The sequence below is a fragment of the Maniola hyperantus genome, chromosome 1 (assembly GCF_902806685.2).
Source record: "Maniola hyperantus chromosome 1, iAphHyp1.2, whole genome shotgun sequence".
Lineage (NCBI taxonomy): Eukaryota > Metazoa > Arthropoda > Insecta > Lepidoptera > Nymphalidae > Maniola > Maniola hyperantus.
The window spans coordinates 10,762,800-10,789,725 of NC_048536.1; the positions used below are offsets into that span (position 1 = coordinate 10,762,800).

General features: G+C 36.3%; 1 protein-coding gene across 7 annotated transcripts in view; it reads left to right on the forward strand.

The window, feature by feature from the left end:
* The window catches only part of CadN (neural cadherin), a 452,548-nt gene extending 429,542 nt beyond the window's left edge, over nucleotides 1–23,006 (forward strand). For 3 of the 7 annotated variants that reach the window (XM_069501129.1, XM_069501127.1, XM_069501158.1), the window contains 7 exons: nucleotides 5,034–5,198; nucleotides 8,821–8,958; nucleotides 9,106–12,902; nucleotides 13,832–14,070; nucleotides 15,360–15,563; nucleotides 17,529–17,750; nucleotides 18,873–23,006. In XM_069501129.1, coding sequence (XP_069357230.1) covers nucleotides 5,034–5,198; nucleotides 8,821–8,958; nucleotides 9,106–12,902; nucleotides 13,832–14,070; nucleotides 15,360–15,563; nucleotides 17,529–17,750; nucleotides 18,873–18,976 — 4,869 coding nt within the window. In that variant the 3' untranslated portion in view covers nucleotides 18,977–23,006. Of the gene's footprint in view, nucleotides 1–5,033; nucleotides 5,199–6,503; nucleotides 6,666–8,820; nucleotides 8,959–9,105; nucleotides 12,903–13,379; nucleotides 13,616–13,831; nucleotides 14,071–15,359; nucleotides 15,564–17,528; nucleotides 17,751–18,872 lie in introns of all 7 variants that reach the window. The other 4 variants (XM_069501144.1, XM_069501134.1, XM_069501155.1 and 1 more) reach the window with 3 other exon arrangements.
* Nucleotides 23,007–26,926: the final 3,920 nt, after the last annotated feature.

The window sequence follows — 26,926 nt, forward strand, 5'->3', positions numbered from 1 at the left end:
AGTAAGGGGGGGGCGCCCTGCACACTCGGACAGCCCGCGCCCGCGCTCATCCGAATTGGGTTAGCGCGGTGGCTGTGCGGGTGTGCGGGGCATTTGCACCCCGATTGCCATATCAAACTGTCGCGTACCTTGAGATTTTTCTGTAGCTACGCAATCGTTCTCTGTGGAAAATCATATCTCTTTGTAAATATAGGTATTGATTTCAATTTCGATCTCGACTATTGTCTGTGCTTACCTTTATCTTTAAGTGTATTGGAACACGTGAACGCTTTCCACTCGATTTCTTAATATATTGTGCTGCAGCAACACATATTGTCTTCAAATAAATCGAATCTGTCCAATGCATCTACAAAGTATATCTAGTAACTTATCAGTTGTTCTCATATTATGTTATTCTGTTCTTAGTAGGAGTGTAAGTTCTCAGTCTACTGTAATCTTATGCCCCTTGTACCTATAATAATATGCGTAAATATATTATGTCAAATGCGCTCACTGGGTGTAAATATATTTCATGTGGCCAACGTGATAATGATTAGTTTGGGTTTTCTCGCTCTCATCTTCTTGGTTACTTTCTTCAAAACTGAAAATCATGTCCGAAATTAAGTGCCTTAAATTAATGTTGGCATTGATTTCAAGTTCTTACTCTACTATACTCATATTCTCCTTGTATAATATGTTGGTCCAAATCCGTCGACAAAAGCACTGCTAACGTAAGGCAGGGTCACGGAGCGTATATTGTTATGTGACCAGCTTGGTAATGAGATTGGATTTTCTACTTTATTTTTTTTATTCGCTTTCTTCATAACTGAAAGTCGTGTTCGTAATTATCTTCGTGGCGTTTTTAAGTACATATAGCCTTCTTGTCTGTTCGGTCCTCGACTGTTCTCATAGTGGTCGTAAGTGGAAGGTCAGTCAGCGACTTGATCTGGTCAGAGCAGCGGTCATACATTTACCAGAATATCTTGGCGCAATCCGCAAACATCGCTTACACGTTGACGAGCTATCTCAGAACGCATTGTGTGTCAACGTGAACTAGGCTTTACGTATACAGTCTAAGTTTGGTGTATTATGAAATTTTAGTTTTATTAAACTTCCCGATATAGTAGGTAAGTACGATTGGTATTATCTTTGTAGCAGTAGGCAACCAATACTTATAGACTTTCAACTATAATTAAATCAATGATATCAGTATTCGCAGCCAATGTAATATTATCACTTTGTACAGTAACAATTTTTTATTTATTTTTTATTTTTATTGAATGGTTTACTAGCGATTTTAACATAAAACTTACTAACTATAATAAATTTTTCTATCATGCACAACTATGTTAAATCATTTTAAAGTAAACACTACATGCAAATTCCGTACAGATATCAGTTACAAAGGGGATAACAATTTAAGTACAGATTCCATACAGTATGTCTGTAGGTATGGTTAAAAAGTAAACAGTAGGTAAACGTTCTATTGTAAAATGAACAAACATGTAAAAAAAAAAACTAAATTAAATAATAATTTGGTTATGATAACAAAATTAGACTGTGTATTTGTTATCATAACCAAACATTCAAACTTTCACATTCATGTACTACTACTACTCGTAGGATTAGGATTAGTATGGTTAATAACTAAACATCCATTTTGTATGCGTTCCTACAGGAAAATAGGAAAATAGGTCGCTACAACGTAAAATCTGTTTAAATGATAGATAGGAACACGCGACTGGCTCACTAAATCAAAGCCTTTACACAGCAAAGGCTTGTGTCGTGACAGTTTGGCGGAGCCGATACCATTATTTCGGCGCAATGGACCAAGGGCATAGGTCAGCGCTCACAAATGAGTCTCGTGATAGCTGTGCCGTTGGCAACAGTGCAAAATTCTGTTTCGCACACGCAAAAGTGATTTTGTTATGAACATGCCTGTAGGTAAAATAAAATAACTAGTTATATTATACAGTGTAAACTCGATTAACCGGACTAATTACGGATACGTATTTACAGCCTTAATAGCTCAACGGGTAAAGGAGTGGACTGAAAACCGAAAGGTCGGCGGTTCAAACCCCGCCCGTTGCACTATTGTCGTACCCACTCCTAGCACAAGCTTGATGCTTAGTTGGAGAGGAAAGGGGAATATTAGTCATTAAACATGGCTAATATTCTTTTAAAAAAATGTTGTCGTTAGGGATTCAGATAATCGAAAATCCGGATAATCGAATGTATGAAGAAAAGCGGGTTTTGTGCATATATTTAATTTCACTATTTTATTTGCAGGTGTACAACAACATTGAATCGGTATTCTTCTTAATATCACTTATCGTGGATACACCATACTCATCAGCTAACTCACGACCGGTTTCTCCTTTTTTAGGGTTCTGTAACACAAATGGAAAAAGGAACAGGTAGAGGAGAGGCAGGTCTTATAGTACAAGTAAAGGAAAGAATCCGAAAATCATGAATTTGTGGTTACATTATTTAAAAAAAAATGTGTTTATGAACAAATAATTAGTATTTTCAATTATCAAAGTAAGATAACTATACCAAGTGGGATATCATATGAAATGGCTTCTGTACATTCTAAAACATATTTTTATTCATTTTTATGTATAATAGTTTTTGTTTTATCGTACAAAATGGCGGAAAAAATAACCGAGTACGGAACCCTCGGTGTGCGAGACTGACTCGCACTAGGCCGAACAATTTTCGTTTGGTAGTTCGGATAACCGAGGGCCGGATAATTGAGTTTCTACTGTAATTGAAAATAAACGAATCAAGTATTGCGACCTGAAAAATGTATAAGTAGGTATAGATATCTATATAACTTTACATTCAGCGCAGAAATGCAGACAGTATTCTTGGCACCACTCCACGCGGTATAATTTATACCTACAGTAGTTAGATAGGGCTAGCTTTGAGTTTTATTATTATTAAAAAAATAGCTGCCGATACAAAAAAACTACAGTTTAAGTTGAATAAATATTTTCATTTTTTCATTTTAAATTTGTGAACAGATAAGTACAACAGTACACTTGCTAATGAAGAACATTCTCTTTACCTATGTTCAAGATAAAATTGCTTCAAACATACCTATGCGTATACATCATTTTTAGCTTAACTTTTGTCCGACAGTCCACTTTTGCTAGTAGGTCATAAAAAGAGACTGTAACATGTAAATTTCTATGAATATTATTACAAGGTACTAAATCAAGCGAATACATAATGGTACTTATAACGAAAGAAAGTCTATGAAATATAGTCTGATATATATCGTGAGAAACAACGGTTAGTGAGTTCAGAGTTATATTTAGACAACAGATACTATTTTAGTCTAGTGGTATTGTTATATAATACCATAGAAATCTTCATTGCTGTTGCGAACTTTTTGCGAAACATATAATTTAATCTTCAATACCCGTTTAAGCAAGCCGGGGAAGGAACTGCCGAAGGCCGGACCGCTATTAAAATGCAGATCCTCGACAAGCTTAAATGGATGTAAACCGTTTATTTTACAAACTTCTTTTTACTTTCATCTGTTTTAAATGAACTTGAGTGAAAAACTCGCCAAGAAGAATGCCCCTTATTAATAAATTCATTTTCTAGCTACATAAGTTTATTTGTTGGTTGCTTGGTATTTAAGTAACGTTGTCTCTAGTCTTAAATATTTTATTATATAAAAGCGTTTATTGTTGTCCAGTATATAAAAATTGTGTTCCATACCCTACGATCCGCACCTACCAACGGGGCGGACAGACAGCGGAGGCTCAGTAATAACTGCGTCCGTCCGTCCGTCCGTCTCTTTGTCAGTGGGCTGTACCTCGTGAACCGTACTAGTTAGAGAACTAAAATTTTCACAGAATGTGTATTTCTATTGCCTATACAACAAATAATAAGATTTCAAAATGCCATGAAAATTTAAAAAGTGTTATTAGTAGTGTACGATGGTATGGAACGGATGGACGTATGGTCCAACTAGCACTTGACCGCTTTTTAAATTGTGGTCGTCCCATTCATAGTATTTTCTATTAATATCACCTAATCCGTATTAGCGGTCAGTAGGTAACAGTAAGTTTTGTCTTAAACATTTATAATGCTGTTCATTCAAAATTATGTTACAAAATTAAGATCAATAATTATTATAAATTGATTCAATAATATATTTTCTCTAATCTCGATGCCTTTAAATCAAAATGGTGTAACGTTGAAAGGGAAATTACAATAGGTACTTTAGCTTCTATAATATGCTCGAAACGACTTTTGAAACAAACATCTTCCTCTCTGGCGGGGAAATAGCCGAGTGACATGGACAGATGATGCCAATAAGTTCCCGGGTCGCAACCACAAATACCGCCTCCCTATTGTTAAAAGGCTAACGCCGCCGCAGCTATAAGATTTTATCGTTCTGGTTTAGTTATATGTTTTTCATTTACGTTTATGTATTTGATCCCAGATATGGTCTTTAAGCTTCTCAACTTTGAGCGAGATAATTAATAGTCAGTTATACTTAACGTTGCTTTTTAAATTACGTCGTTGGCTTAATTATTATAGTTACCAAATTGTCTTCTAAGTTCACAAACTCTTAATTGCTGTTGTTCATCGGTTTTTATTTATGAAAAACTTATTACCTATTAACATTGAATTAATGATAAATAATAAATTATCCAGAGTATCCATCTACACTAATATTACAAAGAGGTAACGTTTGTAAGTTTGGATGAAGGGGTCTCCGTAACTAATCATCCAAATTTTGAAAATCTAAAAATGCTGGTTTTTTTTTCGTGGATACTACATTGCCCCCAAATGCTATTGTTTCCGAGATTGTTTACATCCCAAAAAGAATAATATATAAGATTTTTTATGCTGGAAAATAAAACATTTTCCACGGGATATTTAAATACCTAAATTCACGTGGACAAAATCACGGGCATCATCTAGTGTTTCCTAAATATAAATTACAACCATTAATTAGGTAAGTTGTTTTTTAGTTAAAATGAAAAGTTAATGATTAATTTTCTTTCAAAACTTATATCGAACGAAAACAGTACGAACTGAAGTTGGCTGCATCGGACAACCTTAAAGAGAACTACACGACCGTTGTGATTCACGTGAAGGACGTGAACGATAACCCCCCTGTGTTCGAGAGACCCACATATCGAACCCAAATCACCGAGGAAGACGACCGCAATCTTCCCAAGCGGGTGCTACAGGTCCGATTCAAGGCGAAAGCGCCTCATTTCATTCTTTATTGTTCCTTCTGCCACAGCTTTCAGGTTTAAGCTTTAAGATTCGCATGGAGTGATATTTGCCATTCTCTAGATCGGTGTTCCATAGATATTTTTTATTTTGCATGGCATGGGTTTTTCATTGTGCCGTTTTGTTTTAGTGTCGTTTAAGCGCTAGTGTTGTTGTATTTTTGGTTCTTATAAGATTATTTTTTGTTCGTTTTAATTATTGTTTGCGTTGGATCTAGTGTTATTCATAGCTATTGTAAGTATTTTATTTATTTCGAATTTTTAGTTATTATCAGTACCAATATTTAAAAAAAACTGCACGAACGAGACGAGAACGATGATTTATTTATCTATTTTTTCAACCCGAACAAGTGAAGCAGTAAAAATTTGTAAAGTTTTTCACTACTGAATTTTATATTCAATTAAATCAGCCAACATTTTCATGAGAAGTTGATACAATATATCGTTTTTACATATCAAAACTATAAATATTGATTAACTATCATGAAAGTTATTGTATCGGAAATATGTAGTTTGTGCGGTAGATCATGCTGCATTCGTTGAATCGACCAATATAAAATTGTGACAGGGGCGTCTTATCGGTCGTAAAAAATGGAACATTGCACTGTTGGCTCTACAATATCGAAAAAATATCCCTACAGTAGTATTTTGAGTCATCGTAAAAAATAAATTTGCAAACAAGTTTCTTCATTCCAACGTGACCTTCGTTGTAATTAGAAATTAAGAAATTCATCAGTATAAGTGACCGTGAAAAGATTTTGTTATTTTTGCTAAAATATTCGTACCTACTTAATTAACATTCAGAAAAACAAGTTTTTCCTTTTTAAGATTTTATTATTACAATACTCTTTTGCTTGGACAGAAAATGTTTTATTTTTGTGTATAACAGTCTATTTGTAATTTTCAAGCACTAGCTAAACAGAATAAAATTTTACATGTTCTATAGAAAATCAAACGCTTCGGCATGAATTTCTGTGTAACTAGTGCTTTATGGATCATTTTAACTTTTGATACAATGGTGACACACAAAATAGTTTCGTTATTTTTTGTTTTAATAATACAATTATTTATTTTTATTTTTGTTTGTTGTTATAGACGCTATTACAATCGAAGGTTGTTGCACGAACAATAATATATATAGTACGAGTACAATCCTCAAAAACGTTTCATTTACCTACTATAAATTTTTAACAAACCTTAAGATTTGTTCGTGCAGCATGCTCGTTGCATGAGCATGAGCTAATGCCTGCGTGTGCGCAGTACGAGTTGACGCTGGTTGCCTCAGACGGGCGCAACGAGAACTCGACGCGCGTCGTGGTTCACGTGCTGGACATCAACGACCTCCCGCCCCGGTTCACCCGAAGCGCCTACGTTACGCAGGCGCTCGAGGAAACCGGCCCCTACCCTCATTTCCTCACAAAGGTTTTATTTTTGTTTATTTTTATTTTATCCTACCTATAATATGACTTAAATTCCTTTTTTTCCACTTCAGTTTTTCTTATTCATTTATGATAAAGTGATTACTTTTAGTATTGCAATACTAAGTATGAGTTGCCACTTTAATATTAACAGTAACTTTTCAACCTAAAGGATAGCGATGAGAGTTAAATATTTTTTTCGTTTACTTTTATTAGTTACTCCGTCCTTTATAAACTTTGTCAAAGATTAGAATTAATATATGAGGCAAAGTTCAATGAATTCTCTTACTCTCAATATCTCTCAGGTAAGTAGATATGCTTATAAATAGATTAGATTTTCGCTTAACTCAACTTAAAACTTTGCAAGTGTTTGTTCCATTTAAATCTTAGTGCATGCTAAATGGGTTTTAATCTTTGCTTCAAACTTATTTATGCAAAAATAGTCTTACCTTTAGGTCTTAACAAACTTGGCCTTTGTTCGTTTTGCTTGCTAATTTAATTAATCGTGCCCATGAACATCTTTTACAGTACCTAACTTCGAAATAGGATAAAGTAACAGATAAATGTTAAATGACTGCTCGATGTGACACAATTGAACTACCAATTAGTAGAGTTTAATTTAAGATTTTTAAGGCAAATCCTTGAATATAATGTCTGGTCAAAGGTCTGCCATAAGACGCCGTTAACTGCAAAAAAAATAGTTTTTCAGTTAACGTCAAGAAAGGTAGGGATTTTTAAAAACTAATGTTTCTAAAAAGGAATGCTGCGTAATACCAAGGTTTTTATAGTTCGTTTTTGTCCTACCTAGCAAACTTTTTTAGAAACATGAGTTTTTTCCAAAAAACCATATTTTTTGGCAATAAATCTTAAATTATTCGTTACAGTTAACAGATTCATAGTTAAAGAACGGCAGTAGCATATATAGTAATAATTGCATTATTAATTTTGTTAGACATTCACTCAGTCGTGCAATCCTTATAACCTATTAAAAATAATGATATTACGGAAAGTTGCAGGTAGGTATTTCTTATAAGCGTAGACAGTGAAAACTGTCGCTTGTCACTGTGATATGGATTTTTCCCATAATTGAGCGAAAGCCGTCAATGATCCGAATAATTACTTACATAAAAGTCGACCCTCATCATTTCTAGACTTTGCATAGTCAGCCAAAATTAGGGAGTATCTCAATTTTCTTATATTATTACAGAGTACATTATTAAAGATAGTCGAAAATTTATCTTCATTTACTTTTTGAACAGTTGAATTGGGTGCCATTAAATTTGTACTCAAGTCTTTCATGATAAATCATTTTATAAACAAAAGGAAGAAACAAAGTTTAAAATTCTTTCAACAATATTACGAACGAGATGTATCCATTTACATTTTTCCAGCATTAACCTAACTTACCCTTTAAATGTGATTTTGGAACTTTCTTTCCGGGGATGTTTAAAAGAGCAAAGTTGAAGTTTGAAACAGCCGTGGCCGTCTGCCACATGTGTGCCGATGCAAACAATCTATGTTGGCGGTTCATAACTTTGCAAAACTTTCGTCACGTCATCTCCACTAAAATAGTAATTCATTTTATGACTCAAGTAGTTGTTCACACTACGCGTATCCTTTGGGTAAAATATCCATTAGTAGACGTCGCAAGTTTATAATTGTGTGTGAATCTTAATAAACAAGATTACTGTCTATATTGTCTTCAAATGATTTATTAAGTTCTTCTGTAAGTAGGTAGGTACATAATAAGTTTTCTGTGTTGCAAATCAATTTCAAAATATATTCGAGTTCTGTTCTTTGTGTCAAACTTTCTAATTGTAATACGTAAGCAAACGTAACAAAATCCAAGTTTTTATCAAAAATAAATTATATGACTAGTAAAAATATCATCTTACTGAAATAATTATTATTATCTGTTCACAGTACATATCATCTCTAAAACTTAGTTTTTTTTCATTTTTACTTAAAATGCTAAATTATACAATATTAAATAATACATAATATTACAAACATTAAAGGTTTAATTAATAAATAAATAAATAATCCTTATTATTAATTACGCACATAGTGTTTGTCATTCATCCATTCATTAATGTATTTAAATCGTTTTAATCGTCTTATCAGTACTTTTAAATGATATATTCTGTGTTTTAAAACAGGTAACTGCAACCGACGGTGATAAAGATAGACAACAGAACATCGTTTATTTCCTAACTGGTCAAGGTATTGACCCTGACAATCCTTCAAACAGCAAATTTGATATCAATCGGACAACGGGAGAAATATTTGTTTTAAAAGTAAGTTATCTAAAATTTTAAAATATGCAATTGTATATTGTAGGCATTATTAATAATCATAACAAGTGGTAAAAAATGTTGTAGCTAAATTAATATTTTAATTTGTAATGTAATGACCCTTTGATCAAACTTCTATTTTTATTGCAGCCCTTAGACCGTGATCAACCCAATGGAAGACCGCAATGGAGATTCACAGTGTTTGCTCAAGATGAAGGAGGGGAAGGGCTTGTAGGTTATGCTGATGTGCAAGTGAATCTAAAAGATATTAACGATAACTCTCCGATTTTCCCGCAAGGTGTTTATTTTGGCAATGTCACTGAAAATGGAACAGCAGGCATGGTTGTAATGACAATGACTGCAATAGACTATGATGATCCTGCTGAAAGTAATAATGCTAAACTTTGGTACTCTATTGAAAAAAATGTAATAGAAGAAGAAACGGGGTCACCAATTTTCGAAATAGAACCAGAAACTGGTGTTATTAAAACAGCTGTTTGTTGTTTAGATCGTGAAAGAACACCAGATTATTCGATACAAATAGTAGCGTCAGATGGTGGAGGGTTGAAAGGAACAGGAACGGCTTCCATCAGGGTTAAAGATATAAATGATATGCCACCACAGTTTACTAAAGACGAATGGTTTACGGAAGTTGATGAAACAGATGGAACAAATTTACCTGAAATGCCTATTCTGACAGTAACAGTTCATGACGAAGATGAAACTAATAAATTCCAGTACAAAGTCATAGAAAATAGTGGTTATGGTGCCGACAAGTTTACTATGGTTAGAAATAACGATGGTACTGGTTCTTTAAAAATTGTACAGCCATTAGACTATGAGGACCAGCTACAAAGTAATGGTTTTAGATTTAGAATACAAGTTAACGACAAAGGTGAAGACAACGATAATGATAAATATCACGTAGCGTATTCATGGGTAGTAGTTAAACTTAGAGATATAAATGACAATAAACCACAATTTGAACGGGCAAATATTGAAGTATCGGTATATGAAAATGCTGAAGTTGGTAAAAGCCTTGAAACATTTAAAGCAACAGATCCAGATCAAGGTGGTAAAAGTAAAGTTTCATATGCTATTGATAGATCGTCAGATAGAAAACGGCAATTTTCTATAAGTCAAGAAGGAACTGTCAGTATTCAGAGATCTTTAGACAGAGAGGACACTCCAAGGCACCAAGTGAAAATTCTAGCTATTGATGATGGCGTCCCACCAAGAACAGCAACAGCTACATTAACTGTTATAGTGCAGGATATTAATGATAATGCACCTACATTCTTAAAAGATTATAGACCAGTTTTAACTGAACACATAACACCCAAAAAAGTTGCAGAAATATTAGCCACTGACGATGATGATAGATCAAAAAGTAACGGTCCTCCATTCCAGTTCAGACTTGATCCAGGCGCCGATGATATAATAAGAGCTTCATTTAAAGTTGAACAAGATCAAAAGGGTGCTAATGGTGATGGAATGGCGATTGTCTCATCTCTTCGCTCATTTGATAGAGAACAACAAAAAGAGTATCTTATTCCTATAATAATTAAAGATCATGGTAATCCAGCGATGACGGGTACAAGCACTTTGACTGTTGTGATCGGAGATGTCAATGACAATAAGATGCAGCCAGGATCTAAGGAAATTCTTATGTACAGTTATCAAGGACAGTCACCAGATACTGAAATTGGAAGAGTTTATGTCTACGACTTAGATGATTGGGATTTACCTGACAAGAAATTTTTCTGGGAATCGACAGAACATCCAAATTTCACCCTTAATGAAGAAACTGGTATGATACAAATGAAACAAAAAACGAGAGAAGGTCGATACCATCTAAAGTTTAAAGTATACGACAGAAAACATACACAAACTGATGTACCAGCTAATGTTACTGTGTATGTTAAAGAAATATCTCACGAAGCTATTATAAGTTCTGGTTCGATACGAATATCTGGAATATCAGATGAAGACTTTATTCGAGTTTGGAATTATAAAACCCTTAGTGTATCTAGAAGTAAACTTGATATATTTAAAGATAAACTTGCAGACTTACTCAATACTGAAAGAGAAAATATAGATATATTTAGCGTCCAACTAAGAAAGAAACACCCACCCATAACCGATATACGTTTTTCGGCACATGGTGCTCATTATTATAAACCAATTCGGTTAAACGGTATAGTTCTTATGCATCGAGAGGAAATTGAGCGGGCTGTAGGAATAAATATCACGATGGTTGGCATTGACGAATGTATTTATGAAAATCAAATGTGTGAAGGATCCTGCACAAATGTACTTGGCATTAGTAATGTACCTTATATGGTTAATGCCAATAAAACAGCCCTCGTTGGGGTAAGAGTTGATGTTATTCCGCAGTGTACATGCGGAGCTAGAAACTTTACTCAGCCAGAAACATGTCGCAACTCGCCTTGTTATAATGGAGGAAGGTGCATAGAAGGAAAATATGGCCTTACATGTTCATGCCCTCCGGGTTATACAGGACCGCGATGTCAGCAAACATCTAGAAGCTTCAAAGGAACTGGTTGGGCTTGGTACCCATCCCTAGAAATGTGTGATAGTTCCCACTTAAGTTTTGAGTTTATAACAAGGAAATCGGAAGGAGTATTACTGTATAATGGACCAATAGTACCGCCTGAACCAGAAGAAATAGTAGTTTCAGATTTCATTTCGCTTGAATTAGAAAGGGGCAACCCACGATTGTTAATTGATTTTGGTTCCGGAACATTAGAGCTTAGAGTGAAAACCAAAAAGTCGTTAGATGATGGTGAATGGCATCGATTAGATATATTCTGGGACACTGAAAATGTTAGAATGATAGTAGATTTCTGTAGATCAGCGGATATCCAAGAAATGGAAGATGGTACACCACCTGAATTTGATGATTCCACGTGTCAAGCCACGGGCACAATACCTCCATTTAATGAATATTTGAATGTCAATGCACCTTTGCAAATTGGAGGATTATACATAGAGCATTTTGATCCTACGCATTATCATTGGCAGTACATGCCTATTGGGAAAGGTTTTGATGGATGCATAAGAAATTTAATACACAACAGTAAATTGTACGACTTAGCTCATCCTGGACTATCACGAAATTCTGTAGCTGGCTGCCCTCAAACTGAAGAAATTTGTAATCAAGCAGATACTACATCCAGATGCTGGGAACATGGAAATTGTGTTGGTAGTTTTTCAGAAGCAAGATGTCAGTGTCAACCGGGATGGACTGGGCCTTCGTGTAATCTACCAACTACTCCTACTAGTTTTAGACCTCAAAGCTACGTAAAATTCGCTTTAAGCTTTGAACCTGATCGATTTAGTACTCAAATCCAACTGCGGTTCAGGACTCGTGAACCTCATGGAGAACTGTTTAGAGTAAGCGATCAGCATAATCGCGAATATGGAATTTTGGAGGTGAAAGATTCCCGGTTACACTTCCGCTTTAATTTAAATTCCCTACGAACAGAAGAACGTGACGTTTGGCTTAATTCTGTAGCAGTTGACGATGGCCAGTGGCATATAGCGCGCGTGAGTAGATATGGTAGCGCGGCCACCCTGGAAATTGACGGTGGTGAGGGACGACGATACAATGAAACCTTTACTTTTGATGGTCATCAGTGGTTATTAGTTGACAAGCAGGAAGGTGTATATGCTGGAGGCAAAGCTGAATATACAGGCGTTAGAACATTTGAAGTATATGCTGACTTCCAGAAAGGTTGCTTAGATGACATTCGATTAGAAGGAAAGCACCTGCCTTTGCCACCTGCCATGAATGGTACACAATGGGGCCAAGCGACTATGGCAAGGAATTTAGATCGGAATTGTCCATCAAACAATCCATGTATGAATGTTCACTGTACCGAGCCGTTCGTATGTGTCGACCTCTGGAATGAATATGAATGCACGTAAGTATAATATTGTCGTGAAAATATAAATTATAATATACTTAGTCTTTTATCGTTCCAATTACTAATTTTTTTTGCTATTTGATTAAAAAGTAATATAAAATTAATTACGTCGTTATAAATAAAGAATTTTAATTAATCCCTGTCATTAATAAAGTCAATTTATTTATTGATTTGAGCGCGCACTGAGATTCTTTTTGTATTGTACTACATTGTAGTACAGTATTTGTATTGTAGTAAAAGTATTAGGATTATAATATTATTAACTTTCAATATCAATATAACGCTTTCATGACTTCTTCGCTTTCGCATATCTAATGACAATTATACATGTACTTATTCATATTAACATTGTAATTATGTGTAATTTCTAATAATAATAATAATAATAATAATGTATTGTATAATAATAATTAATGCCATATAATATTTTGAAATGTATTTGTGTATTTATTAACATATTGGAATGCTGTCTAGTTGCGGTGAGGGTTTGGTATTGTCGTCGGACGGCAAGGGTTGCGTAGACAAGAACGAGTGTCTCTACTTCCCGTGTCGCAACGGCGGCTCGTGTGTCAACCGGGAGCCCGGTTATCGCTGCCATTGCCCCGAAGGTTTCTGGGGCGAGAACTGCGAGCTCGTTCAGGAAGGCCGCACGCTCAAGCTCAGCATGGGCGCGCTCGCGGCCATCCTCGTCTGCCTCCTTATTATCATGAGTGAGCACATAGCCTAGTCACGCTCCCCGCGTGTCTCCTAGACACCTCACCTCACCTTCACCTTCACACTCGCACTCTCATTATCTATCTCATCATATAGAAGTATCATAATTATTTACTCGTATTAGATGTGTAGTGCATGCTTTACATTGTAATATAGGGGCTCAGTGCGCGCGAACACGTTCATGGACAAAAGGTAAAGCGCGCAATGTATAGGTGTCCGGGTGGATCGACACGTGCCGCGGGGACGTGTGTCAACGTGAACGAGTGCCTGAACTACCCTTGCCTCAACGGAGGCACGTGTGTGGACCGCGAGCCGGCGCGGCGCTACGACTGCATCTGCACCTTCGGCTATACTGGTCACGATTGCGAGCTCGAGCTGCTCGCCTCTGGAATCATCATGCCTTCCAGAGATTTCATTATAGCTATCATTGTCTGTTTGTTTTTGCTTCTAGGTGAGCACTTTTATTATTTTGCATGTTTCCATCATGTCTTTGTAATTTTACTTGTCACACAATCACAATAGTATAAACAATTCTAGACTCTAGTGTTTTATTATCGATAAGGAATTATTTTAATGTTTTTCATCAAGTGGTTGGTTAGATACTTATTATTATTAGATTATCGCAATACAATACAAACAATCAGCAGATTTTGCAGTTACTTGCTGCTAAATTAATAGATGCATAGGTATGCCATTTATGGTATTTTTATGAATTTGTCATTTATTTTATACGTACACTTGTACCTACATGAAAACCTACTATAATTTTATTATCACTGCTATTTTCATACAAACGAATGGGTTATAAGAAGAAATACAAGACATATCTTGCTAGTAAGTAATAAGGTAAAAGCAAAAACACATCATCATGCTATTTTTAGAACTAGGTATTTATTCCGTTTAAAGCTAGGATCGCTAAAACTGCAAAATGACCTCTGTATTAGATACAAAATTGGACGGGAGCCAAGTGTTAATAATAATTCTGTGTAACAAATCCTCTTATAAACCGCTACGTAAATCATACTCGAGCGCTCGTGGGATCAAATTTTCAGTTTCGATAGCAGTCGGCCGATAAACCTTCCAACATTGGAAAATGAACACTGGCACTAGTCTCTATTTTAACAGCATGTTTAATGTGCCACGGCCGTACAATACAGTCTAAAATATACAGTTTAAATCGTTATCTCGCAATGGGAATAAACGGAATTGTTCAATTCAAAGTTACCCTCCGAATTTTGACAGGCGTTTTAGAATATAGAAAACAATGTTATGGACTAAGAGCCAGCGCGTAAAAGACCTTCTTTATTTTATAAAGCTTCTCTAAAAGCTGAAAGTTTCTCTACGTATTGTCCCCAACACAGATAGGAACGATCCGCGACTATGAAGTTTGAATCATGGTGGCTCTGGGAGATAACAAGTAATAAGGTGTAAAAAATCTTACGCCAAAGCATAAAGTCTAATTTTTATATTTTCTTCGGAATAGTCTTAGGAATCACGTCATGCATTGCCAGACACTTGTGTCGTGTATTGCCAGACACTTAGTGTCGTGCAAGCCCCTGCCAGACACCCTTAAAGTTAAAAAGTTTAACGGTGTCTAACAGGGGGATCCTTCCTGTGTACGCAGAGAAACTTTCAGCTTTTATAAAATAACGAAGGTGTGGTACGTGCTGACTCTCTTGTTATTACCCTCCGCTTTGAATTTATCGAATTCAGTTGGTTACTAACTTTTATGTGTTACAGTTCTTGTGTTGGTATTTGTGGTATACAACCGCCGTCGAGAAGCCCACATCAAATATCCTGGCCCCGATGATGACGTTCGTGAAAATATTATAAACTACGACGACGAGGGTGGTGGTGAAGACGACATGACGGCTTTTGACATTACGCCACTTCAGATACCGATCGGTGGACCCCTTCCTGATCATGTACCATCGAAATTACCATGTAAGTTAAAAGTATAACTAAATTATATCATTTTTATTTTTTTTAAGCTCATTATAGTTTTCATCTATTTAAAATATAGAAGTAGAACTTGACTGACTGACATATCAACGCATCGGCTCAAACCACTCAAGTCTAGAAACTCGAGATTTTGCAATAAGGTTTTCTTTATAATCTAGACCCCATTAAGAAAGGTTTCAGCAATTCCACAAGAGCAAAGCGGGGGCGGTCAGCTAGTAGTAAAGTAAGATTTCATCCTTTTTGATAAAGAGGATTGTTTGCAATAATTGACACTTTTTAATATTGCTGAGTGTGCCACCTTTTTGGAAGTGTGTCCTGTGGGTATTTAGGGCGATTTAACTCAAGGGGCAAAAGCGAAACCCTTGTAAATGTCACGCGTCTGTCGTTGGGGCGGCTCGGGACGACAGGCGCAACCCCTGGAATTTGAACCCACCTTGATACTTAAAAGATTAAAATAGCTACTATGATTAAATATTGAGGGTGGTCAGGCCTAGTTGCAATAGAGGATATTAGTTGATCGTGCTACTCAAGCAATATTGCTTACCTACTAACTCAAGTCAATAGATGGACGTCCGAACGTGGCCTCTTTTAAAAATATAATTAGTGAGCAAAACAAGCTGGATGGTCAACACTAATGTTGAATGATTCCCGTCGCCTATGAATATTTGCAGCACTAGAGGGAATTCCAATGCGTAACCTTTGAAAAAAGATTTGGTTCCACAATTTGCATGTGCGTGGAAAAAGATTTAGTACACCTTTAACTTTCTTCCATGTTTTAAAGAGTTAGTTAAGACGTCGATCCCGGTTATTAGAACTACTAACACCTGATAATTTTTAACCTAAGTATCGAAATCATTCCACCGCTCTATTTTTCAAAGAAAATCTCCATTATTAAGTAATTAATGGAAGGGAAACCGGCCCTCAGTAATCTACATTACGACACAAAGAGTGAAAGAAATGTAATATAATAATTATTATTATACGCACAATGTGTTCTTGCCAAAATTATCTATGCCGATTCAAGTTACTAAAGGTTTACACGTGTTTGCTCTAGAATATTATGTACTTCCGATTTTGTTCCTTTAAACACAGTTTTAAATTAAATCTGTAAGGTATCAAATCCGTTTTAATTAAGGAGCTTTAGCCGTTTGAATTATCGCGGAAAAATAAGGACAGGCTTAGTCTGCTTGTCGGAAAGTGATTAAGTAGGTAGATTTATTGTAGAGCTCATTATTTTAAGACTTTTAGAAATATAATTAATTATATTATATAATTTATTAGATTAATGCTACGATCGTGTGGCTTAGATAAAGTGAAGCAACTTCAATGGTATTTAGATCACGTGCGTTTCGACCTGATTTCAATTTTGATTGATTATCCGCTTCCGACTGGAAACTGTTATAAGATAGGACTTTTAATAAATCTAGGTTGTTGAGAACCACCATGTGATAGTGTACCTACTTTTTAACAAATCTAAGCTGATCTCAATCTAAAATTAAAATAACAATAGAGTATTAATTTTGTAGATTCAAAAAAATTATTGACCTATTGTTTTCATTGTAATGTACATGAAAAGTATTTATTTGGATACCAGTATCAAATTTCGGAGCCATGATAGCCTAGTGGTTATACGTCTACGCTTAGACGTCCGCCTATTCAGAAGGTCGGGGTTTCGTTTCCGGGCACATACCTCGAACTTTTCGGAGTTATGTGCATTTTAAGCAATTTATAGTACGCGACACGTCGAGATGAGAGGCCAAACTGCATCTGCAATGCAATTTGCATGCCTCAGAGTTCTCCATATTGAAATGTTCTCAAAAGTGTGTGAAGCCTGCTTATCTGCACTTGATCAGTTCTCATACTGAAACCCATGTTCTGTAGTGAGCCGGCGATAAGTTAATCATGATGATGATGATCGAATTTCAAAAATTGAATATTTTGATGCAGATCCATTAATGGGAGTTGGGCTTGGCGTCGGTCCGATGGGAGTGGGTGTAACACCTGCTGTAGGAGTGGCACTTCCAGGGGAGACTAACGTGGGAATGTTCATTGAAGAACACAAGCGTCGAGCGGACAGCGATCCCAACGCGCCGCCCTTTGACGACCTTCGGAATTACGCTTACGAGGGCGGTGGCAGCACTGCGGGTTCCTTGTCGTCACTTGCCTCAGGTTTGTACCACTCACCTGTATTAATGTAATGCGCACTGGATCTGCGATTGGCGACCTGTTTTTGAAGGTTGTTCATTTTGACTTTCACAATTTTGGCGCAGACAGCAGCAGTGAGCGTACCCGGAACTAAATGTTGAAATGACCAAAAAACAAGACACAAAATGCCAATTTACGAGATACAACTCAAAACTCAAACAAGATACGCTCGGTGCCTCCCGTACCCCAATTGCCATGTCAACCTGTCGTGTTAATGTCTGTAATAACACACCAAAAATATAAAGCCAAATCTTAATCAAGATTGCGTTTGACCTTAAAGAATTACAGAATTTTCTAAACGCCAAGTAAAAAGTAATTTGCACCACTTCAGTAAAGGGAGGTCTGCAGCGCGGAGTCTAATTATCTTCTCTACATCCGGCACGTGTTTAACTTTTCGCGTTTTGAGAAGCTTAGAAGCTTCTCCGTAGACCTTTTTTAGCGATGTCTCATATTTTGTAGTCTTTATACAGCACCATATATTTTCTAACTGAAAGACTTGTACATTTCTTTCACATATTTTCGTATAAATGTGAAATTCTCTAGGTTTGAACCGTTCAAAGAAATCTGCTTTCGTCTGCGGTTTTCACGTTCTTCAGATTTATTATCAAGAAATGTCTATTTGTATTCATTTTAAGTTTTAAAATAAAATTGTCTTAATTCCACTATTTTGTAAATATATTATTACTAGTACCTACTTACTAAGTCCAAGTATTAAGCTAGTGCCTAGTGGTTAGGCCGTCCGCCTCCTAATCGGAGTTCGGGGGTTTGATCCCGGGCACGCACCTCTAACTTTTCGATGTTATTAAATACTCATCACTTGCTTTAACAGTGAAGGAAAACATTTTGGGGAAGCCTGCATGCTTGAGAGTTCTCCATAATGGTCTCAAAGGTGTGTATAGTCTGCCAATCCACACTTGGCCAGCGTGGTAGACTATGGCCAAGACCCTTCTCACTCTGAGAAGAGACCCGTGCTCTGTAGTAAGCTGGCGATGGGTTGTTCACGATGATGATGATTTTATAACTGAATGTAGGATCAGATGAGACTTTAGAGATTTTGGGTAACGTTGAATCGTTTGTTTTGAACAGGAACCGACGACGAAGTGCACGACTACGATTACTTGGGCGCGTGGGGCCCGCGCTTCGACAAGCTCGCCGACCTGTACGGGCCCGACCTCGACGAGCAGCTGTAGAGCCTCGGCGCTCCCGCGGCGCTGGTTAGTCAATTGTCTCCCACTGAACCCACCCACAGTCACTGAACCTGCTCCAAAGGGAGAAACGCACCCCACGAATTTGCCGACAAAAATTAAGCCTGTACCGAATACGCACTCGGAAGCGACTACGCCGTGACTCGCATTTCTTATCAATTTTTCTACAAGTTTATTTTATACAATAGGTAATCTTAGCTTAAGTGTCTTGTTAAAGGCGTATATACGTTTAATTGCGTAACTTTTTATAAGGTTTGAGCCGATATCTTCACCAAATATTTGATATAAGTTTTATTCGAGTTAGCCATATTATGAGTCAGTATTTTATTGGAAGTTATCGTGATAAGTGGATTTCTGCCGGAGGGCCCGACGTGAATCTGAATCGTGGGTGTTTGTAGATAGTGTGCTATAAATGTGAATAATTTATACGAATATTTTGTAAGTCCACAGCTTTACGTGATATCACTTAATGTACGGCCCTTCCGCATTAAATCGATGTACCTACTATTAAAAATATGTTATATTTTATATTTAATTATAATGATAAAGTGGTCCCTTTGGACGTCGAGTTTATAATGCTCATTCGATATGTGAAATATTCACCGGGGATGTACATACGGTAAATTATTAACGACTACCCCGACTAACTTAGTTAATGTAAAACAATTCACGCTCTACTCGAAATTTCATTGTAAGTGAAGTGTACAGTAACTGGTGTTCCTCTCCAAGTCTCCATGTAGTGTTAGTTGATAAAATTAGATTATCCGTGAAGGTCTACGGTCTACTCGTAACAGTAGCTAACTTATGATAGTTGATTCGGTGTGCGTGACGGAGTGAGTGGAGCATGCGAGGAAGCGAAAGCGGCGCGCGTCATGGCTGGTGCGTTGCGACAGACGCGTCACGAGAGGCGCCGGCCGCCGCGCCGTGCGACAGGCGCGTCACGATGCGCCGCCAGTATGAAAGGGAATGTGCCAATCTATTAGCGATATTGATGCATCTGATGACCGTAGAGTTAAGTGTTTGCACTTTATTTATTCAATATATTTACATATAATCTTAGTCGCACCTAGGGAAATATCAATAACTTACTAAGAGTGTTGTGCTAGAATTATTCCATCGATTTTGACGTGAGATAGTTATTGCAACCGTTAGCAGTCATTAATTTGTAATGTTAATTTTAAGAATTTATAGTAAAATAAATATTAATTAAATTACAGGTTCTAAAAAACTGTCTCACTTCGACATCGAACTAGGATCAGTGTAAATTTTAGAATATACTGAATTGTGTTTAAATGACTGATTTTATTATGCGTTTGAGCCTAAGATTTTGTAGATTGCGTTGATTTAATTATTATAGACTTCGAATACCTACTATAAGAACACCCCTAGTTTGCACTAAAAAAAACTATTCAAATTTCAATAATAAAGCAATTCTCGTTAATTACTATACATGTAAGTAGAAGTTTAATAGTTGTTCGGAATCGATATCTAGGTTTTTATTTTTATTTTATAATATCATTACACTGCCAGTAATCATATAGACGAATAATTATGGTATAAAGAGAGTTTTGGTCCGTTTTTTTTATATTTGGGTCTTAACAATAAGGTGTTTTATTAAGTTTTTTAAGTATTTTTTATGAAACTGTACTTCTTCCCCTCGCGACAGAATTGTGCATTTAAATGCACAGACTAACTCTATATTATTTTCTAAAAAGCTCTGCGTAGTCTGAAACCGTGTACTTTTTTATGTTTCATAATATTATCGATGCCTATTGACCTACTAATACATATTTATACAATTTATTTGATTGCTTTGTCACCTGTGTTTTTACAAGATCTAGGCACATGTTCTGTATTGTACAATATACCTATTTCAATTTATACTAAATAATTCTGTATTGCTAATAGATAATTGTAAAGTTAGTAAATTTTACTTCAACATACAAATCATGTGTTTATACCTACTCTATAATACGTTAAGTTGTTAATAGAAAATAATTAGAAAATTTTGCAATGATTAACTTCGAGAAAATGTTCACGCAACAACCGCATCTGTGCGATGACTTATACTCGCTTGTTACAATCTGCCGTATTTCTGAACAATGCGAAAAAAAAATTCGAACGATCAAAAACGTGGGAAAATTCAAAAATAATTGATGTTTGTAAAAAAATACCACCCAAGTAACCAACCTCGAAACGTTGGTCCTATGAAGCATTCCTTTTTAGAAACGTCACAAATTTCCACGTTTTTGACGATAACTCAAAAATTTCTTTTTGCACCTCTTTTTAGAAATGGGACGCTAATAATAGGTCGTTGACATTTTGACGGTTGATGCAAAGAGACTGTTTTTTTGTCGACGATAACCTAGCCCACAAAACAGTTCAATTTTGTACTAATTTACGTCATCGACAGAACAAGCATTTATAGTTGTCGTCATTCACTCATTGATTGAACGAGTAGGACAAAACTAGCTATCAGTACGTGTACCTATATTCAATCCGCGGAAAGAAATTAGTATAGCACTCTCTATGTTACGTTGGTGATTCAGAATGGTTAACGCCCACTGAGATTTTTGTCTCTATAATTTGTGTGGGATTACATAACAGATAGAGCTCTATACTAACTTCTTTCCGCGGATAGAGTATAGCGAACCTATACTTACTGTGAACTGCAGTCGTCGTTCATGATTAAACTAGTTTATTCTTAAACGGTAAACAGTTTATCAGTTGGCACCAAAAAGCAGTCTAAATAACCAGTTCGTTCAACGCTCACTAGAACACGCTATTCGCACGGTTGTCTGTGTAAAACTTTTGGACCTGCTATCAACTAGGTATATTGTTGCGATTTAATTCAGGACCCTTATCTTTTGTTTTTAACGCTCCTCGTAATTTGAGAAAATCAGTTTTTGAAATTGAAATATAATCCTAAAGTCGAACTAATTTGTTTCATTCACAATTCTTGCAAAAGCCTCGTCAGCAATATGTTGTACCTACTTATTTAAAAAAAAACGGGCCGAATTGAGAACCACCTCCTTTTTGGAAGTCGGTTAAATATAAACTAGTACGATTTAACAATTCAAAAAGTTTAAATGGAATTTTAAAAGACGGAGTGTCTTTAAAATTCTCTTCTTTTTTACGTTTAGTGTCTGATTTTTACGCTAAATGGTTTTAAAAATTAGGTACGTGGTATGAAATAAACGATTTCACGGCACTAAGTTTAGTTATCGATATTTAAAGAACCACAAGCTTAATTCGCCATACCTAATACACCAAAACAGGTAGGTAAATCTGTTTGGTTTAACGTGCAATATGCGATATGTTCCGCCCCCACTCCCACTACTAAAAAAGCAGTAAAAACAAGCAAGTCACGCCACCAACACAACACCACAAAAATCCATACACTGAATGTACGATCTGGAGCATCCTGAGGAGATGTAAAGTCCATTCATTGTGCATTGTGGAGTCTACATCTCCTAAGGATGCTCCGGTGCCAAAACAAACGTACGTTGAGTGTGTTCTAGAAGATTTGTGTGGTGCTGTTTGTTGGTAGTGTATAATTGCTTGCTTTTTCTGCTTCGTTAGTAGAGAGAGTACCGGCGACGCGACGGTGCATATCGCATACTGCACATTCTACCATACAGTTTTGTCTGTTTTGGCAGATTAAAGCGAATTAAGCTTGTGGTACCTTAAACGTATAGGACATAGGTATATCATGGACTTCCGCAAAGTAACGCCTGCTTCTATCCAATATTTTCAATATTTAATTGCATCGCAATAATTAAAATTTGATAGTGGGCATTATGTACACTTAATAAGGACAGCAGAGCACAGAACCCCAGTACAAAATGCAAGTATGGTGCGAATTTGCACCTAAACCGACGCGATGCCTGGTGCACGTACTTTTATTTTAGACTTTAATTATTAAACTTACATGGTTATGTTTTGTTTCAACTGTGATTATTTAGTTGTACAACTCTGACGATTACATAAAAGAACGAATAAAATATGGAAAAAATTCACCTGGTTTTTTTTCTCCTCACCCAGTTCTATATAATAGGCAAAAAATCATGTAATGTATAACCTCCGGTACCTAGGTAAGTATGGAAAATACAAAAAGATAGATCGTAATGTTTTTGAAGTAATGATATTTTTTACACATAGGTAGTACCTATTTATTCTATTCATCTACAGGAACAGGTATTGTTATTTGTGGAAGACTACAAAGTACAAATACGTACAACATATTAATTACTATCTGGAATAAAAAGAAAAATTGTCTGACTGACATAATATCATCTGGGTGATAGGTCTAGAAACTTGAGGCTATTGTTCATAACGTAGAAGAAAGGGTTTTTGGAAATTGTACCCGACCAAGGCTTATGAAAAGGAGATTACCTACCTTTAACTACCTTTAATTATTTCCGAAAGAACATCATTTTTCAACAGTGATTCATTTTATGTAAAACCAAATCATTATGTTAAAACCACCTATTTATAGTACGCGACAGGTCGAGATGGCAATAGGAGTATGAGGCGGGGGACGCCACCCGCACGTCACCCGCCCTATCCCGCTCCGGTTTGGCCCGGGGGCGGTGCGAATGTCCCCACCCCGATTGCCATCTCGACCTGTCGCGCACTATATGTGACGTTCTGTCTCAATGACAGAGACAATGCTCTACGAAACCGTTATCTATTTCTAAAGGTCGATGTACCAACCACTACTATTTTAAACCATGAATACATAGGTACGAGTGACGGTAGCGTGGCGGCGTGACCAACGTGGCGGGTGTTTAAAGAAGTAAGTAGTAATACAAGAAACTGTACACCGATTCACACTGTGTAGAGTGCACTCCTGTACTAGTCACGTACTACAGTATGCCCTTGCAGCCTGTAGGTAAGTATTGCAAAGCGTACACGCGTACGCGCGCGTTACGTTTGTCTGCCTTAAGTAACTCATAATCATAGATGTTTTAAATTCCATGAATAACAATTGTAAGTACATCATATTTATGTAGGTAGTAGATACAATAATGTTTAAACTATTTAAGTAAACTCATTTAAGATACAGGTTAGATAGATATAGACACTAGACAGGTAAATACCTACTTACCTACTTGTGACGAAATTACTATCGGACGCGGTTGACAGCCGCGACTTATCTGGATAATACACAAGTAGAGTGAACTGTGTAAAATATCGGATGTAAGACACGGATGTTTACCTTGAACGCTTGGACTTCCGCGGACGTTTGAGAGATATTTTGCATGCCGCGTCATAAACAACTGTGCACGCCTAAGTATCAACGGCTTGTGGATGTATCCCATAGTTTGTTTCCGCCTCTAATCTGGTTATTTCCTCGAAAATTGAATTAAATACTTAGTAGTTTCAAGACCATTAAATAACCGAAGTTTAGGTAGGTCAGTGGGTATGGGCAGTAAAACTGGCAACGTCTAATTTTCCGCAGAATACTAAATTATAAGGTGCAATAATGTGAAAGTGTCCACGAAACGAGAAAATATTTCTCGCCCGCATTGTATAATTTAGAGCACCTAACTACGTACCACCTCTCTATTTACCTACCTATCTACGACTGTATGAATTCTAACGACGTGATTTCATATTTATCAAGAAATGAAGAGTAACGAGATAGAAAGGTTATATCGAACAAAGAATACTGATATTTTATTTCATTTTTAAATATCGTGGATGGAATAACTTATTTCCTATTATCTCTGACCTCAGAAAATATAAATACCTACTACGGGTATCCGTATGAATTTTTCAGTCCTTTTTTAGTTTATCAAAGAGATAAGTTGGCAGTTACTTAAATAATATTATTATTTAAGACTAACATCTAGACAGGCAATGTGTCAGAGCGGTTACGTACTCATCCTTGGATGAATGATTACCCTGGATGGATAATAAGCCCAAATGCGTGTTAATCATTTATGTGTGCATGCGTCATTTTGTCACTGTGTGCACCATCTACTTAGGTTGGGACGACGAATTTTAAGGATATCGATATAACAACTAAATTAATTCTCTATGTACATACTTAGGTACCTAGTAACTAAATAACTATGCCTGAGAGGTATTATGATAGAATTTTGGGTAAGTACCTATACCTACCCAAGATTTAGTTATAGGTATGGAGTATTATAATACCATAGTCTACCATATAGTCTACCAGTCCGCACATAGCCAGTGTGGTAGACTATGGCCAAAACCTTCTCACTCTGAGAGTAGACCCGTTCTCTGCAGTGAGCCGGCGATGGGTTGATCATGATGATTACAAGGTGTGACTGTGTGGTATCTAATTCTGCCTATTTATATGTAAAAATATAAGTTATATTATATTATACGCATTAATATAGCATTCCGAATCAGGTGTAAATTTTGACGGTCCAATAATACTTGGTAAAAGTTTGTTTGAATAAAAATCTATTTTCAATGATTCCACTACAGTGAAGCCAAGGTGAATCAGCTAGTATTTTTATATAATTCGAAATCACAAATTAACGGTTACCTGAAACCTTTATAGATCTAATAGGTATCTGTTACTACTGGGCTCGGATAATGTGTGATGAATTTTGCAAAATTATCCAATTCGCCTACTAGGCGACATTTTAAGATGATTACGATCGGGAATATGACCGCGGTTACTTATTCCGGGTTATCCCGATGTATTCGTTCAAGTTACGACTGAATACTGATTGAAAATTCCAGTTCAATGCACCATAGCTTTTAATGCACCTCGCAAATTAAAAACAGATTGTAATTTGCACTTATAGTTGGGTTCTTATGTATAGGATCTGTAAGTATAGGTATCTGTGTGTTATTGACGCTCTGGTATTTGTTATTAATATCCGAGCACTAATAGATTTCTTAATAATAAATCTGAATACCTCAAATGCAAAAATTAGATAATGTTATCAAAAAAAAATTACTTATAAGCAAATAGCATTTATTCTAAAGTAGCTAATCTCACATGGTTGATATCTAATAAAATGTTATTTAGATAAAAAATTCACGGCGCACCTACGTACTACCCAGTTGGCTTTTGAGTTTTGAATTCAATTAAGTATTCTTTGTTGATTGCTCTGTTCTGTCATTAGATTACACTTATGTTTGTGGAGACAAATGTAGGTAAGACTATAAAAAATTTACAGTAGTTCAAACCAAGACAGTTCTTTTCAAGGCAAGGGGCATCAGAATTGACAACTACAGTGAAAATACAGCACATTTTGTAATAATGCTGAATAAAATGTGGCCATCAATAAGAGCGGATCACAGTTGGTTTCTATTTGAACATACACATACCTAATAGGTCGACGTCGATTAAGCTAATTGATGTGCATTTAACCGCGCCGATTTGTCAACAGAACTGAAGTAGTTACAATTTAGCGCCGTATTTTAGACATATTTTAGCAGGTACGAGTAGCATATTGGCAATGGATGGGACACAGAAAAAACCGATAGACGTTGGTGTCCCAACGTGCTACAATTCTAGCACCTTGGGACCCCAACGTCTATCGGTGGAGTCTATCGGTTTTTTTCGAACCTAGCACTGGAAAGCGCAACGTTGGGAGACGCCCCACTAAGTGGACAGACGACATCAAACGAGTTGCAGGGAGCCGCTGGATTCAGGCGGCGCGTGCTGCCTGAAGACTGTGGCGTGTGAAAGTACTTGCAATTAGTGGACCTATTAGTGGATGTCTGTTATTTGTATTTGCATAAAAAACCAGTTTTGTAGTTTTATTTTATAAGTATAATTTTATTCTCTATCCCGTGGGAATTTTGAAAAATCTGCTCTTATTCCTTGTCTACATTATAAAGGATCTAGGTCCAAAAGTTTGGGCTGGACATGATGAGTCGGTCAGTGAGTCAGAGATATCGTAATCCCACTAATATTATGTTAGCGGTGTGTCTGTGTGT